Source organism: Myodes glareolus, chromosome 21, assembly GCF_982192425.1.
Source record: "Myodes glareolus chromosome 21, mMyoGla1.1, whole genome shotgun sequence".
In the NCBI taxonomy this organism is placed as follows: domain Eukaryota; kingdom Metazoa; phylum Chordata; class Mammalia; order Rodentia; family Cricetidae; genus Myodes; species Myodes glareolus.
In genome coordinates, this window is record NC_142046.1 from 32,979,763 (window position 1) to 32,995,144 (window position 15,382).

The window sequence follows — 15,382 nt, forward strand, 5'->3', positions numbered from 1 at the left end:
ATCTTTTGGTACCAGGTCAGGTTCCCTTGTTGTGCAGGGACTTCACTGACAGAAGGCCTACCTGTCCTCAGGCAGGCTTTTAAAACACAGGAACTGCCTCCTGCCGGGATGCGCCTACATCCCAGGCCCAGTGCACAAGGCAGCTGAGCTGGGGGAATTTTTATGGCCCCAGGGGGAAGGGAGAAATATAGGAAGGTGTACCTGGATAGAAGCTGGGCTGGCAGGCGGGAGAGCTTAGCAGGGTGGAGCCACCACTGCAGGCTGATCTGGGAGTCTAGGGAGTCGGGGAAAGTCTGAACTCTTCCTCGCCGGGCTCCTGCCACGGGCCAGAAGCAAACTCACCCCTCCAATGCCCTCCTTGCTATTATTGACCAGATAAGCTTTTAAGTCTTGTCCATGTGTTCTGTTTTTTACCATCTTCCTCTTCCGGTATCATGAAAACCTCTGAAAGCACATAAAATCCTGTCTTTGACAAAACTGCCGTTGAAAAGCTACAACCTGAAAGCATCTTTTAGCATGTTCTTGAAACTTGAATCATCCTTTAAAATTAGGAAGAATCTGAGTTTCATACTATTGGCCCTGTGTTACCTCACAAGATTGAAGTCGATTTGCATAATGAAATTCTTTTAACATTAGCACCAGTCTAGGCATTGTCATTGACTCGGTTCTGTGCAACAGATAAGGAATTACATCTTTCACATCACAGAATGTTCAGTTTATGCTTAGAGGTGAGGTGCCACTGGTGAGGTTATCCTTTGTTTGATGAAAATTCTTTTTGTTTGTATTTTTGTTGTTGTTGTTTAGTTCTTCAAGGCAGAGTTTCTCCATGTAGCCCTAGCTGTCCTGGAATTTGCTGTGAAGACCAGGCTGGTCTCAAACACAGAGATTGCCTGCCTCTGCCTCCCAAGTGCTGGGATTAAAGGTGTGTGCCATCACTGCCCAACTCTTTGTATTTTTTAAAGTGGTGTAATGAGAATTTAGGATATTATGGCACCACCGTGTTACAGCTCTGAGACTTTAGGCATGACTGGATTCTTCATTAGTATGCCTCTATCAGTATCATATGGTACTCAAGGTGGAAGGCGTGTTGGGACACAGTTTTTCACCTTCCCGCTTGAGTTGCATTAGGAAGAACTTCTGAATCCTCTTAAGAAATGAGTTCACAGACCCCCATGTTGTCCCGCCTGCTCCAGATAATATGATGTTTGCACAAGTATATCTTTGGATCTGATCTTTAGTCTGGTGATGATGTGCAGCAGAAGGGGAGGGAGTAGAGGGTGAATTTGGCACTTAAGATTCTTGAGGTTAAATAGAAGGTGTTTTGTATATTGATAGTCACCCTGACGTCATACCACAGCCTGAGTTAACAGTGCAACTCTGAGCCCACTTTCCTTATTGCCAAAGAGGACACTACTTCATAGCTCTGGTTGTCTGATCACTAACAATAGAGCTGGAATTTTAATCTAGGGGTTTCTGAAGCCAAGGCCATTGTTTTTCTTCCCGTCAAAGGATATTGTCAGCCATATCCTCCCTGGCTCATACTGCTTTTGGTACCACTGATTTATGGGAACCTAAGGGTTCACCCCTTCTTATTTGTTTTTTTTTTTTTTAAAAAAAACTAAGTGCTCAGAAGAATCTTGCTGTAAGGGTGTGACGTCAAATTATGAACTCTGAAGATGTGGAGAAGCTGAAACTCTCCACAAATATTATGTCTCATAGAGAGCAAACCACCCCACATGGTGGAAACTGAAGCCCTGGGAACCGGCTCCGAAGCCCAGGAGGGCTCAGCACCTAGCCTTCAGCTCCTCTGCAAGGAGGCCAGTAGACTATATATCCTCTGGCATGCTTCCAAAATTTAAGAAAACTCTGGGCGTCTCTCTTCACCACCTTGGTTTCCCAGCCAGAAGCAACTTGTACCCCACTCTAACTGTGCATAGTGCTGTTTTCTTCTGGCAAGCTTCCCCTTTCCAGAGGGGTGTTTTCACCTCTTCCGTTCCTTTCCAGCCTTTCCAGTAAGATTTCAGCACTCATTTTGAATTTCCACTTTGCCTTCAATCCTTTTTTTTTTTTTTTTTTTTTTTTTTTTTTTTTTTTTTTTTTACAAGCAAGGCCAGGGCTTATTAAGATTGTCATTAGGGTACCTGCCCGCAGAGTAAGTGGTGCTTGCAGGGAGGTGCGAGTCCGGGTGTTGATGGGCATGTTGGACTTAGAAGGGCTGCTTCCCTTCAATTATCTCTGTTCATTTATTTCATTAGCAGTTGAAGGCACTTTGTGCTTGCTGACTCACAGTTTAGGAATTGTGTAAGAAATGCAGTATCTACTGCCCGGCTTTGGTCTCCTGGGTTTCTGTTAGGAGTCCATCATTGAACAGCTCTGGATACCTTGCAGGTTCTTCACCACGCATGCCTTTGTTTTACTCGCTCTAGGAGCTCCATCTAGGTCACAGGTAATGATGCTGGTTCTATTCCAAAATGTGTTTAGTGAGTACATGTTGTGTGCTGCGCATACAACTGAGGGATATTAAAATAAAAAATGTAGATCCTTTTACCATCTCAAAAGATGCTGTGGTACACTGCTTCTTGAGGCCCCCACCAGCTCTGCAGAAGTACTGACTGTGTGATTACGAGGACTGGGGCCTGGGAAGTTGTTCTGCTTCTGAACTACAGGCCCTCCCGTGAATCAAGTCTTTTATTCTGGGCAGGTATGGGCCAGTCTGAGGAGTGGGGGTTCTTCCTTCACTTCAAATCTGGCTACCTGCCATTCTCTGGAATGCCTGAGAGCTGCTTCCTGAATCTCTACACATATGCCTGGAAGAAGTCTCTCCCCTCTCCTGGCAAAGAAGCTGTTTGCATTCTGGAGCAAAGAAGGGACTCAAAGCACAGGGAAGGCCGGCACCACACACACGGGGTTTCTGTCCAAGCCTGTCTCCGGAAAACATGGACGAAAGCAGTCAGCTCTCTTGGAGAAAGATGTTTTGAGCTTCTGTTGAGTGTTAAGGGTGGTAGACACGCATCCACGGTGCACAGTGGAGCCTTTGTTTTTGTGTCAGAATAACGAACATTCTCCCAGGAAGCCAAGTCATCGACCGCTTTATTCTGAAGCAGTAAACAGCAATATTTCACCATTACGTGGCTCTCGGAACCCTCTGAGCTCCTCCACCCAGGGAAATATCTACATGTACAGTTTTACCAATCACTGTAGGAACCTCCTGGGTTACCCCTCATCCTACATGGTGGAGTAACAGTAGTCCGTGTGACGGCCACGGAGCGAACAGCCTGGGTTCGCTGGGAACACATGCTGGGTTCCTGGAACACACCTCCTCCGTGGCACGAAAGACAAGCATTTCTGTCACCTTGGTTGTGACAGAGACTGAGGGGAACATGCCTGCCCAGCAAGGTCTCCACAGATGTGCTTTAAGTCCTGTGCAGTGATTCTCAATGTCCAGCAACTCCACAGCACTCTGTTTAACCCTTGTCCTGTTCATTGCCCCAATGCGGCCTGCTTGTAAAAAACAACAATCATGGAAATACAAACCCGTACACTGAAGAAGACGGAGCTAGGCATTGCTCAGGAGACAGTGGATGATAATACCTTATAAAGCCTGCTCAGGAGCTAGAAGGCGCCTTTATTTCGTTCATTCCTCATTTGAGAGGCAAACCTTTTTGGTCTTGGAGACTGTTGCCGGAATAAGGCTGTGCTGCTTCACTTTGAAGTGGAAATGAAAATACGTTCTGACTGTGTAGACGCAGCACCATGGAACTCAAACCCTTCATTTTGCCTTTCGCAAATAGTCAGATGGTACCACGTGGAAAATTTTGAGGGGCTACTCAGTCAGTGGTGGTATGCCTGTGAGTCTCAGTTTCCCCAGTTGCACAATGGTAATGACCCAGTTTCAGCAGCACTCTTTTTGAGCATGGAGAATCCAAAAAACAATTCTTATGCTTAGATTTGTGAAGGTGTGGGGGATACATGGACATCTACAGGTATGCTTGTGCTTGTGATGGTCACAAGGCAAGGTCGCTTCTACCTTACTTGGAATGGTGTCTTTTATTGAACCTGGATGTCACTGATGGGCTAGGGTGACTGACCATTTAGCTCCAGGGATCTCCTTGTCTCCATCTTCTCATGCTGAAATTATAGACACACGCTGCTCTGCCTGGCTTTTTACACGGTTGCTAGCGATCACATTCATCAAGCATTTACCGACCGAGTCATCTCACCATCTCCATTCAGTAGTTTGAACCCTCTGGTGGATCTGAATTCCGCCTTCCTCTGCCCTCACCATCACTTGCTTCCCTTTCATTCCAGGAGCAGCAAACAAAGCCAGGGCTTTGGGACCAATGTCTCTAGAGACACAAAACATTTGTGTTGTCTTTTTTTCAACTTCTTGATTTTCCTGGATCCAAATCTTTATGGCAAGTTGGCAAGTGCCTACAAGAAGTAGTTTCATCCACGACCTGACTGTCTGTCCACTCCCGCAACGAGTATACTTCGGGCTCCAGGCACACTCGATACTACCCTTTTTAGTGTGTGTGTGTGTGTGTGTGTGTGTGTGTGTGTGTATGCATGGATGCTCATGCCTGTGTGTGCATGCAAGAACTAGAGGAGGAAATTAGATGCCCTACTCTTATTATCCTTCACTTCATTCTTTGTTCAGTGAGATCCTAGGAGCCAGACTGACAGCCAGCAAGCCCCATCAATCCTCCTGTCTCCATTTACACACTGCTGGGGTTCTAGGCCTACAAGGGGTGTACCTGGTACCTTTGTGGTGTACCTGTCCTTTTATGTGGGTCTGAGCTTATGCTCTCATGTTTGTACAGGAAGTACACTTATCCACTGAGCCAGCCGTCCAGACCCATTTTCTGCAATTCCCTCCATAGGTTCAAGGTTGCTTTATGGTTTTGCTCTTGTTTCTTCTCCTCATGTAATTATTCAACTGCTCAGATGTCACTTATTCAGAGAGGTGTGCACAGACTGTCACGTTGATACAGACCCCTCCCTTCCTACCGAGTTATCACCCTCTTGCTTCACCTTTGTGGCACTTACAACTGGCTCAAATAATGGGCCCCTCCGCTTTGTGTTGCCTTCTCCCTCCAATGTGCAGTTTTCATGAGAGTAAAAGGCATTGGTGGGGAGTCAATAAGAACAATGCATGCGCCGTAGTAGGTGTCCACAATGACATGCTGAATGAATGAATGAGCTTTGGTTTCAGTGGGAAACCAGGGATTCTAATCTGTAATTTTAAACTGGGAATTTGTTCACAGCAATAAATGCTTGCAAGCATTAGTCAAAATCCAGGTACACAATTAACTAAATAGATCAGATGTTGTATGTCCCTTAGCCAGTTCTATTCCCATAGCGTTACAAGGCAGCATCACTACTCCCATTTCACAGACACCAGACTGTGCTATAGAGAGGTTAATGAGCTTGACCCAGGCATCACAAGAAGGGTCTAAAAGCTGGTATTTGAATCAATGCTCTTTACCGTCCAGTAGAAAGCGTTAGATGAACATGGAACTGTAGCTCAGCACTCAGTCTCAGCCTTATAGGCACGAGGCCATGGAAACCTCACTTCCAAACAGTTATTGGTATGATTGCTTTACAGAGAGGGAAGCTGGAATTGGGAAGCTTCAGCAACATGTCTAAGGTCCCATAGCTGCTTATTGATGAAAGAGAATTGAAGTGCAGACAATGGGAGTCTGAAATCCGTGTTCTTAGGAGCCTTGCCCATCTTACAAAAGTGATGTGGATGGCTGTTACAGCATAGGCTTTCTGAGGTTTCCAGGGAGGGGGATGAGAACCCAGCTCCCCATTTTAAAGAATCTCTCTTGGAATATTGGGTTCTATCCTTCGGCTACAGATTCATTGTAACTTTGGGATGGACCAGTTTAAATGTGTGAATAGGAAAAGCAGAATTGTGTTTCCACATAACCACGTGATTTGACAATGTCTGTTTCTTCAGAAAGACCATAAGAAATGTGGAAACATGACGGCTAGAATTTCGATCTTGGTTACTAAAGTGAACTTGGAAAAATGTATTTAATATTTCTGGGTCTATGTGCTGACGTAAACAAAACAAAATCTATAAAGTTTAGCCCTATTGTATTCTTAGAAATTCCATAGCAGTGTGCTTTATTTCACTGGCTACACCCTTAGCGTCTCGGTCTTGCCTTCACAAAGGTCCTCTGGAGGGAAGGCAAGACTTTATCTGACAGTCAGTTCAGTACCCCTGCTTACATGTTACTTACATGCAAAAATCAAAAGAGAAGAAGAAAAATCCTGGAATCTACACACTGTCGCTGCGACTTCAGAAAGAGTTAATGTAAAGAACCATATGTATATGTGGATATCAAGAGTTAATGTGAAGGGCCACGTGGATATGCAGATATCAAGAGTTAATGTGAAGGATCACATGGATATGCGAATATCAAGCCATTTTTTTTTTCCTTTGAAAAGTTCCCTGAGTCACTGAGACCGGTTGATTCAGCAAGAAGAAAATGAGTCTGGCCAATTCTATTGAACTCCAGCATTTCCACAGAACTCTTATTATGTGTGCTTCATTCAGAGCTATGTGATTCTATCTGAACCTGTATTTGATGCTCACAATTATCCCCATGTGTGGGTAGGGTGGGTATTATTAAGCCGTTTTACAGGTGAGGAAATTGAGGTTAATAGAGTTTAAGGAGCTCGCCCAAGGTCAAGAAGCTAATAAACAGCAGAGCCAGCACCTGAACCTGTAGAGTCCACGCCGCATGTTGTGTTCTGCAGCCCACACTCCCCTTTCCCTGGCCAGACAGCCTGTCCATGATGAGACTGCACTTTTAACTACTCCCCCAGGCTGTCTTCCCAGGGTAGAACTTGTGGGTTCTAGGGGCCCCCAAATATCATGTCCTTTACTCAGCACTGTGTGCCTATCTGTCATTCCATCAAGTTTCAGTCCCATCTGCTCAAAGTTATGAACACAGTCAACAGCGATTGCGGACCAAGGGCATCATTAGATCGTTCCCAGCATTCAACTCGGGTTGTTTCCTCTGGAGCATTCTGGTGGTTTGTCCTTGCAGCCAGTGCAGCAGGTGTTGGTGGAGCAGCCACCTCAAGTGATGCTCCCTTCTCTTCCCTTCTCTTCTCTGCATGTGTAAGCTCCGGGAGCAGCAGAGATTTGAGTCCTGACTTATTGAGCATGGCTTAGTGTTTGCTCCACCGGCTTTACTTTCATGGTTCCTCCCAGGATTTGATGGGGTTGCAAAATTGATCAAGTGCCTCTGTTTACTCAGGGAAAGGATTTTCAGAAAGAAGTGGTTTAGTGACTTCAGGTAAATAAACCAGCAACCAGGCTTGATTGAAAAAAAAAATTGCATGATTCAGCATAGCATCAACTAGCTAGCCCCAGACACAGAAGGAACCTGGTATAGCCAGGTCAGTGCTTGTGTTCCTGAACAGAGAGGGTCACCAGATGTCCAGTTGAAATTCAGCCGGACAGTAGAAGACAGTGATTGCTTAATTTTATTCTTAATGACACTTGTGATACTGATCCTTTTCAACAGGTTGAATAACTGCTTCTTTTGAAGCAGAAGCAGATGTATAAGATTCTTATACATTGATGTATAAGAAACAAGTGAACTGACCCCATCTGTGTTTTATGGCAGACATATGAGTTGGGCCTGCCCAATGCGGGAGGTCAGAATGCTGCTCCTCTGCCACGTGCTAGCTGTGACCATCCTTCAGATCTTGATCTTCTCAGAAAACTGGGCGTTTGCCAAGAACATTAACTTCTACAACGTGAGGCCCCCTCTTGACCGTAAGTATGGGTTATGGTACTCATGTCGCTTGTGTGAACACTGTCTCTAATCGTGGCTTAGCGGAGGAAGTCCAGAGGTCTTTGTTGACTTCATCAGAGAAGATTCCCAGCTATGAAAAGTTTCTGCAGAAGCGATACACCCGCTCTTTCAAATGGCCATTAACACTATTTAAAAACTCATCAGAAAATTTGAAATTGGGGGTCTGAATGAGCATGTGATCAAACCGGACTCTGATTGTGGCTGACAATGGGGGCTGACTGAGAAGCCATTGATAAAGGCACTGGGACTTGTTTTTACAGCATGTTCTGGGACCCATTTTGGGACCCTAGTCTATATGGATGCACAGCTCCCTAGGCCTGGATGTAGTGGGGAGGGCCTTGGACTTCCCACTGGGCAGAATTCCTGGCCCTCTCTCAAGCAGGGCGGGAGAAGGAGGAGGGGATGTGGGGGAGCAGGAGGGGATTGGGAGGAGGGAAGGAAGTGTAAATAATTGAATGGAAAAATAACAATTAAAAAAAATTTGAAATTGGGAAGAGAGTGGGACCTGAGTCTTCATTACTGTTACTCACAACTGATGGTGCACAAGAGTTTTGCCACTAAAAGTGGTCACATAGTAGTCAGAGGGTGAGATGTGGAGCATGCTTTTCCTTTCCTTTCTCCTCTGCTCTTTTAAAATGCTTCCCTGGTGCTGGTGAACACAGTTGGAGTGACAGCTGTCTTCATCCTAGCCTTACACAGGTGTATTCATGGCTATCCTTCACTCTGCACTTCCTGTACTATTCATGATGTTCTGTCTTCTCTGTCTCTATCTCGTGTGTGTGTGTGTGTGTGTGTCTCAAATGCCACTGTCATCCTTGCCCATTCCCTCAACCGCTCTTATTTCAGAAGATAAATTGTAATAGAACCATACCATGTATCTTTCAAAGTGTCTTGGGGAGCCATTTTCATTTTTCTGTAAGGAAGATTGCAGTACTTACTAGAAGGGAACAAATGAAGCGAGCACAAATCAGATGCATAGATCGAGCTTTCAGGACACAGGCATTCCAAGAGGATGTCTTGTTTGTTTTTAATCTCATCTAACAAAGTTGCTAATTTCATGCTATTTTTGATGTTTGAAAATATTGCCTTGTGACCGTCTTTCCTTTTTCTTTAAAGCCACACCATTTCCGAACAGCTTCAAGTGTTTTACCTGTGAGAATGCAGGAGATAATTATAATTGCAATCGCTGGGCGGAAGACAAATGGTGTCCACAGGGTGAGTACACAAGCTTGGAAGACTCTTCTGGATTTTCTATGTCCTCACTTTCTTTAGGTCCTTCCCTTAGCTGGAAGAGACAGCTTACTGTACCGACAGACAGCCCAATGGAATTCTGCAGGGGTCCTGGATTTCTTGGAAAAGACTATCCAGACAGCAGAACATCCAGAGAGAACCTGGAAATGGCTGACACGGCCTCAACATGTAGTTGTTTGCATCATGAGGAAAAATTTCTTAAAAGGCATTTAGCAAGAAGACAGAAACCACAGTGTTGACCAAAGCATTCAGATAATTCCAGAAATGTCTGGTGCTTGATGATACCTTAGAAACGTCATACTTACTGGCTTAAAGCAAAGAAAGGTTTCTGTACTCCACTCTGGAGATTCACAGATGCTTGGGAAGCTCATTCACGTCCCCCTCAAACATCTGACTGTCTTTGGTAGTTTGCTGACACATCTCTAGTGCCCAGTCTGTTACCTGGTTCCTAATATGCCCTCAGTAAACTCTTGCTGACAGATGCTCCTGGGTAGCCATGGGAAATCTTCTCTGAATTTACATTAAACCAGAGACCTGAATGGCCAAGACAAGGGAAGCAGATGGAGAGCTTCAGGAATAGTGTGGCTGGAAGGAAGGTCTCAAATGTAAAGGCTTCCAGACTCAATAGCTGGTGTGGCCTCTCCAGTAACAGATTGGACACCGTGGCACAGTGGGAGACGGAGAAACAATCGGAGAGGCACCCATGTTCAAAGATGTGCAGATGTTTCTTTTTCTGATAGAGTGTGGAAGTTGGGACAGGTGGTACTGGTTGTGACATGCAACATTACTCTGGCTGCTATGTGGAGAATGTGGAGATCAGAGTCAAAGCGTCCATCAAGTAGGGACAGGACTGTCGTCACTTTTGCTTAGACAGTGGGAGCTGGAGCTCCCGGAGGAGGAAATGGAGTTGTGAGGGACCCGAGTGTTTTCATACAGAGGTGGAAGTAAAACAGATAGAATAAATTCACAGGAGTTTGGAACTGAGAGAGTATATTGAGACTGGACTGTTCTGACTTTTAGGTTTGGCCCTAAGAAAAGACAAGTAGAGATCAGACTTCCAAAATTAGAAATTGCTGGTTTGGGTTTGTTACCATGAATCTTTCTGTTCTACATTATTTATAATAGTAGAATGGCCTAATTTTATCCAGATAAAAAACAACCTGTGGAACCCCCCCCCAAAAAAAGAAAACCCTGCTGGCTACATTTTGAGAATCACTACTAAGTTAAATGTGTACACCTGTGACTTCTGTCTTAGGGTTTGTATTGCTGTGACGAGACATCACAAGCATGGCAACTCTTGCAAAGGAAAACATTTAATAGGGGTATCTGTCAGCTTCTTCCATTTTCATCACAGTGGGACATAGCAGTGTGCAGGCAGGCATAGTGCTGGAGAAGGAGTGGAGAGGTCTACATCTTTATCCATGGTGGCAGAGTCTGTCCACACTGAGTAAAGGAGACCTCAAAGCCCACCCCCACAGTGACACACTTCCTCCAACAAGGCCACACCTATGCCAACAAAGTCTTACCTCCTAATAGTGCCACTCCCTTTGGGGGCCATTTTCTTTCAAACCACCACATTCCACTTCTAGCTCCCAAAAGCTTGTAGCTATAACATAATGTAGAAATACTTTCAGTCCATCTTCAAAAGTCCCCATAGTCTCTCACAGTCTTACATTTATTTAAAAGTCTAAAGTTCAAAGTCTCTTCTGAGATTCATGCAGTCTCTTAACTGTAATCCCTATAAAATCAAAATCCAGATCACATACTTCCAACACATAATGGCACAGGATATATATTACCATTCCAAAACGTAGGGAAGGGAACACAGTGAGGAAATACTCGACAAAAAAAGACCAAAAAACCAGCTGGGCAAACTCCAAACTCTACATCTCCATGACTGATGTAAAAATGCTCTTCAGATCTCCAACTGCTTTTAGCTTTGTTGACTCTAACACACATCTTTCTCTTCGGCTGGTTCCTCTTCCTGTGGCGGCTTTCCTTGGCAGGTATCTGACCCCGACATCTTGGGTTCTCCAAGGCAGTCCAAGGAAGTCTCCAGGCTTCACCTTCACAGCTTCATGTAATGGCCTCCCTAGGCCTTCATTCAGGGACACACATGACACATGCATGGCCTCAGCTTCTTTCCTTAGTCATGGAGGAAGCTTCCATAACACCTTTCTTCTATCTTTGATTCTAAAGCTAGCACCATGTAGCCTAAACTTCCAACAAGTTCTGCTGCTTGCTGGGGCTGGAACATGGCCCCCTCATTCAAATACATCTTCACCAGCTTTCTATTTTCAATGGTTTGCTTCACTGCCTAAACTTGGTTGTTCTAAAAATCTATAGACCAGGCTGGCCTTAACCTCAGAGATCTGCTTGCCTCTGACTCTGCCTCTGTCTCTGTCTCTGCCTCTGCCTCTGCAATGTTGGGATTAAAGGTATATACCACCACACCCAGCTCTAAGCTTTTCTTTTATTCCTATTCACAAGTTGGAAGCTCATAGGGTGGGATCTTGCCCTGAGATCACAACTCCCTTTGTTCCATTTCTTAATGTGTTTATTCCCTTGAACATAGTGTTTAGCTCCATCCCACTTCCTGGTGCCCCTTTTCTTCTCAAACTGTACATTTTGTATTCTCTTTGCTCAGATTGCTTCTTTTTATTATTAATCTTCATTAGAGTTAACATTAATAACCACAAAATAGAGTCTATAGTAGGCTGTTTTGAGATTTTCTTAGCCAATGCCATTAATCCAAAACTTTTTACATTAGCCTCAGGCAGACTTTTCAGACAAGGGCAAAAAGCAGCCACATTCTTCGCTAAAATATCACAAGAACAATATCTAGACAACATACTAAAATTATTCTCCTCTGAAACCTCTTGACCTAGGCCCCCACAGTTCATAAAATCATACTCATCTCTACTGTCTTCCATGTTCCTACTAAAATGGCCCATTAAGCAGAACTTAAAGTGGTCATCTGCTTTTATAATACATAGTATCAAGGTCCACATTTCTTTAAACAAAAGTATGGTCATGTCTAACACAGCAATACCCCACTCCTGATACCAGCTTCTGTCTTAGGGTTTTTATTTCTGTGAGGAGACACCATGACCATGACAACTCTTTCAAATTGCCACACCACCCATCTGGTCAAGTTTTGTCATTACCTCTTTTCTAGAAGAATCAATTAATAGAATCTTTTTTTCTTGAGGTTCTTTTTTATTTCTGTAGAATGATTGTTCCTAAATGTTATATTCTTGTACATGTCTGTCTGATAGTGTGAATTTTTCATCTTTCCATAAAATATTCTGTTATTTTAAAGGATTTTTATGTATTTAGAATTTTTTACATGCATAGAATTTATTTTAGTCAAAGCATTTTTTTCACTCCCCTCCAATTTCTCCCTTATCCCCTTCCTCTACACACACACACACACACACACACACACACACACACACACCACTATTCTTTCCCCATTTCATGGGCTCTTTTTTCAAAAATTCAATGAGTCCACTTAGTGGGGATGGGTAAAGGACAATCTATTGAATCATGAGTATCCTCTCAGGGAACACATCCTAAAGAAAGCTGACTGGACCTACTAAGCAGCCATCAATTGCCAATAGCTCCTCAGCTAGGAGTAGGATTTCATTAACCCTTTCCCTACCCATGCTGGGCTCATGTTTGGCTCAATATTGTACAGATTTTCTGCATCAGTCACAGCCTCTGTGAGTTCATATGTACAATGGTCCTGTCATGACTGATAAATACTGTTTCACTGCAGACACCCTCTCTCCCTGGCTCCTAAAATCTTTGTTATCTTTCTTTCCTTGAGAAGAGGGACTGTGATACAACTGCTCCATTCAGCAGTGAATATTCCATATTCTTATCCTCTGCACACTGACCCGTTGTAGGTCTCTGTATTAATCACTCTGTCCTGTAGAAGAAAAATTCTTTGATGAGGGTTGAGAGATGCTCTAATCTATAGGTATAAAGGTAAGAACTGAAGGGAAGATTTATTACTATGTTCATTTAGCCGAACAATAACTGAAGGTTCTCTTTTAGGACCTAGCTAGCCATAGGGTTTTGGCCAAGGTAACAGTGCCAGGCATGAGTTCCATCCCATAGAGTGGTCTTCAAATACACTTAGGAAGAGATAGATTGGTAACAATTGTTTTAGTTTTAAGGTTGGTTGATAACTATTTCTCCTAATTTATTTCAGATAGTGGATATCATTCTTTAACAACTTACTCTAAATTTCCTCTGAACACCAAATAGAAGGGTTAGAATAGCTTTAAAGTTTATCTTCTCATTGGTTTTCCCTTTATGGATCATGCTATTCTTTGAATTGACCCCCAAAGTCTATGCCTACTATGTATACAATGCTCCATTGTGTTGTTCATCAATGAAAATCTTTTATCTGCTTCAGGTTTTAGGATATCATCTATTTTGTTTATTTAAATATCTTTTAAAGACTAATTTATTTTATATGTATGAGTATTTTGCTTGCATGTTTGTCTGTGCTTTTCATGCATGCCTGGTGTCCAAGGAGACCAGAAGAAGACATTGGAGCCCCTGCAGCTGGAACTGTAGATGCTTGTTAGTTTCCACATGGCTACTGGAAACTGAACCCAGCTCCCCCCAAAGAGAAACAAGGGCTGAGTCATCTTTCCAGCCCTAATAGCATCTCTTTTGAACCGCAGATAACAAAAAAGGAGACCTTAGCCTCCCATCCCCTAACATTGTCCACTATAATAAAAATGGCAGCCTGTTGTCTCTACCAAGCCCACCTGAGAAGCCCTCTCTTCCCAGCATGGAATGACCTCACATTCCAGCACAGCATGAGAGCTCCTTTTTGACCATCTGCTATTCAAGTCTCAAAGACATTAACCATCTGGAATTGTGACGGAGGTGTCATTTCTTACTCTTCCCTTTGCTGTTATTTGTGAAGTGATAGTCAACCGTTCTTTCATGACAAGCATCCCGGGCTATTGTTCTTTGTCATCTCAGATTTTCTTTCTCTCTATGAAGCTCCACTTGTGATCTGTCACTGTTGTCAAAAGAGGGTCTCTAAGTAACTGCACATGATAGCATGGTATTTCTTGTGTTATTTACACCAGCTTTTTGTTGACTGGTCAGAGGATGATTTCATGTGTGTGATGTGTGCAGTGTTCTGGATCAACACAAGCAGCCCCAGCTCCCAGTTCTTCTGAATTTGGAGTTTAAGTACCTTCTCCAGAACATTGAATGGCTCCTTTTCCTTCAGACTCCAAAATTCAGCTACCTTTGTCTAATTTAATGTTGAGTATCCTGGTGGGGGGGTGCATTCCAGTATACCAATTAAGACCACAAACCCTTGAAACCTGCCTTGGTTAATCCTGCCTTCCTGCCTGTATGGCAGCAGGCAAGATGGTGTTGCATGCTTTTAATGCCTCACTCAGGAGGCAGAGGCAGAAGGATCATCTCTGTGTGAGTTTTAGGTCAGCCTGGTCTAGCTAGGGAGCTCCAGATCAGCCAGGACTACTTAATAAGCTATTGTCTAAAATAACAAAAAGAATGTTAATATGGTCTATGGCTTTCCAGAGGTTCACTATAAGAACTGAAAGAATAAACACAAGTTAGAAGGTCACTGACTACCAATCTACAATATGAATATATTCACCATTGTAAATATTATTAAAGTTATCAAAATGCCACTGTACATAGTGCATTTTATTAAAAAAATATAATAACCTCAGAGGATCAAACAGGACTTACTTGTGACAATTCTAAAAACTCCATCTTCTCATTCTTGGTCCATATCCCCCAAGTCAGCTGCTATTGGGATCCATGGTGAATAAATCTACAAGCATTTCCATGATGTGTGATAGCGACAGAGGAAACACAGAGCTCAAACAGAATATCCTGTGATGTCACACGAACCACTTTCTAAGAAGAATGCGGTCATTGAATGGGTGGTTAATGCTGTAAGGCTGACTTTGTGGAAATGAGCTAACTAAATAGAACAGGCATGAGTGGGAAGCAGGAAGCGAAGGGGAGAGGAAGAGTGGAATACACTGATGAGAGAGTCAAGCTTGTTAGAAGGCTTAGAATATGAATAAGCAAGAAAGAGGAGTGACCTGATATGTAGCAAGAGACCCATTCACCTCTTAGCCTGCAAGAATCAAATGAGGAGCTAGGCGCCAAGTTCGCAGAATCATTGTTTCTTGTTCTTGTCTCATAGTTCTTGTCTTTATTTAGAATTCTAGAATGCATGCTTCAGAGGAAGAAACGACAGACTAGGAGCATAAATACTC

At 43.5% G+C, this 15,382-nt stretch overlaps 1 protein-coding gene across 16 annotated transcripts in view; it reads left to right on the forward strand.

The window, feature by feature from the left end:
• The window catches only part of Lypd6b (LY6/PLAUR domain containing 6B), a 176,738-nt gene that overhangs the window by 157,936 nt on the left and 3,420 nt on the right, over positions 1-15,382 (forward strand). For all 16 annotated transcript variants that reach the window (XM_085681145.2, XM_087899933.1, XM_085681141.2 and 13 more), the window contains 2 exons: positions 7,647-7,798; positions 8,955-9,053. In XM_085681145.2, the coding sequence (XP_085537271.1) occupies positions 7,651-7,798; positions 8,955-9,053 (247 nt within the window). In that variant the 5' untranslated portion in view covers positions 7,647-7,650. The remainder of the gene's footprint in view (positions 1-7,646; positions 7,799-8,954; positions 9,054-15,382) is intronic.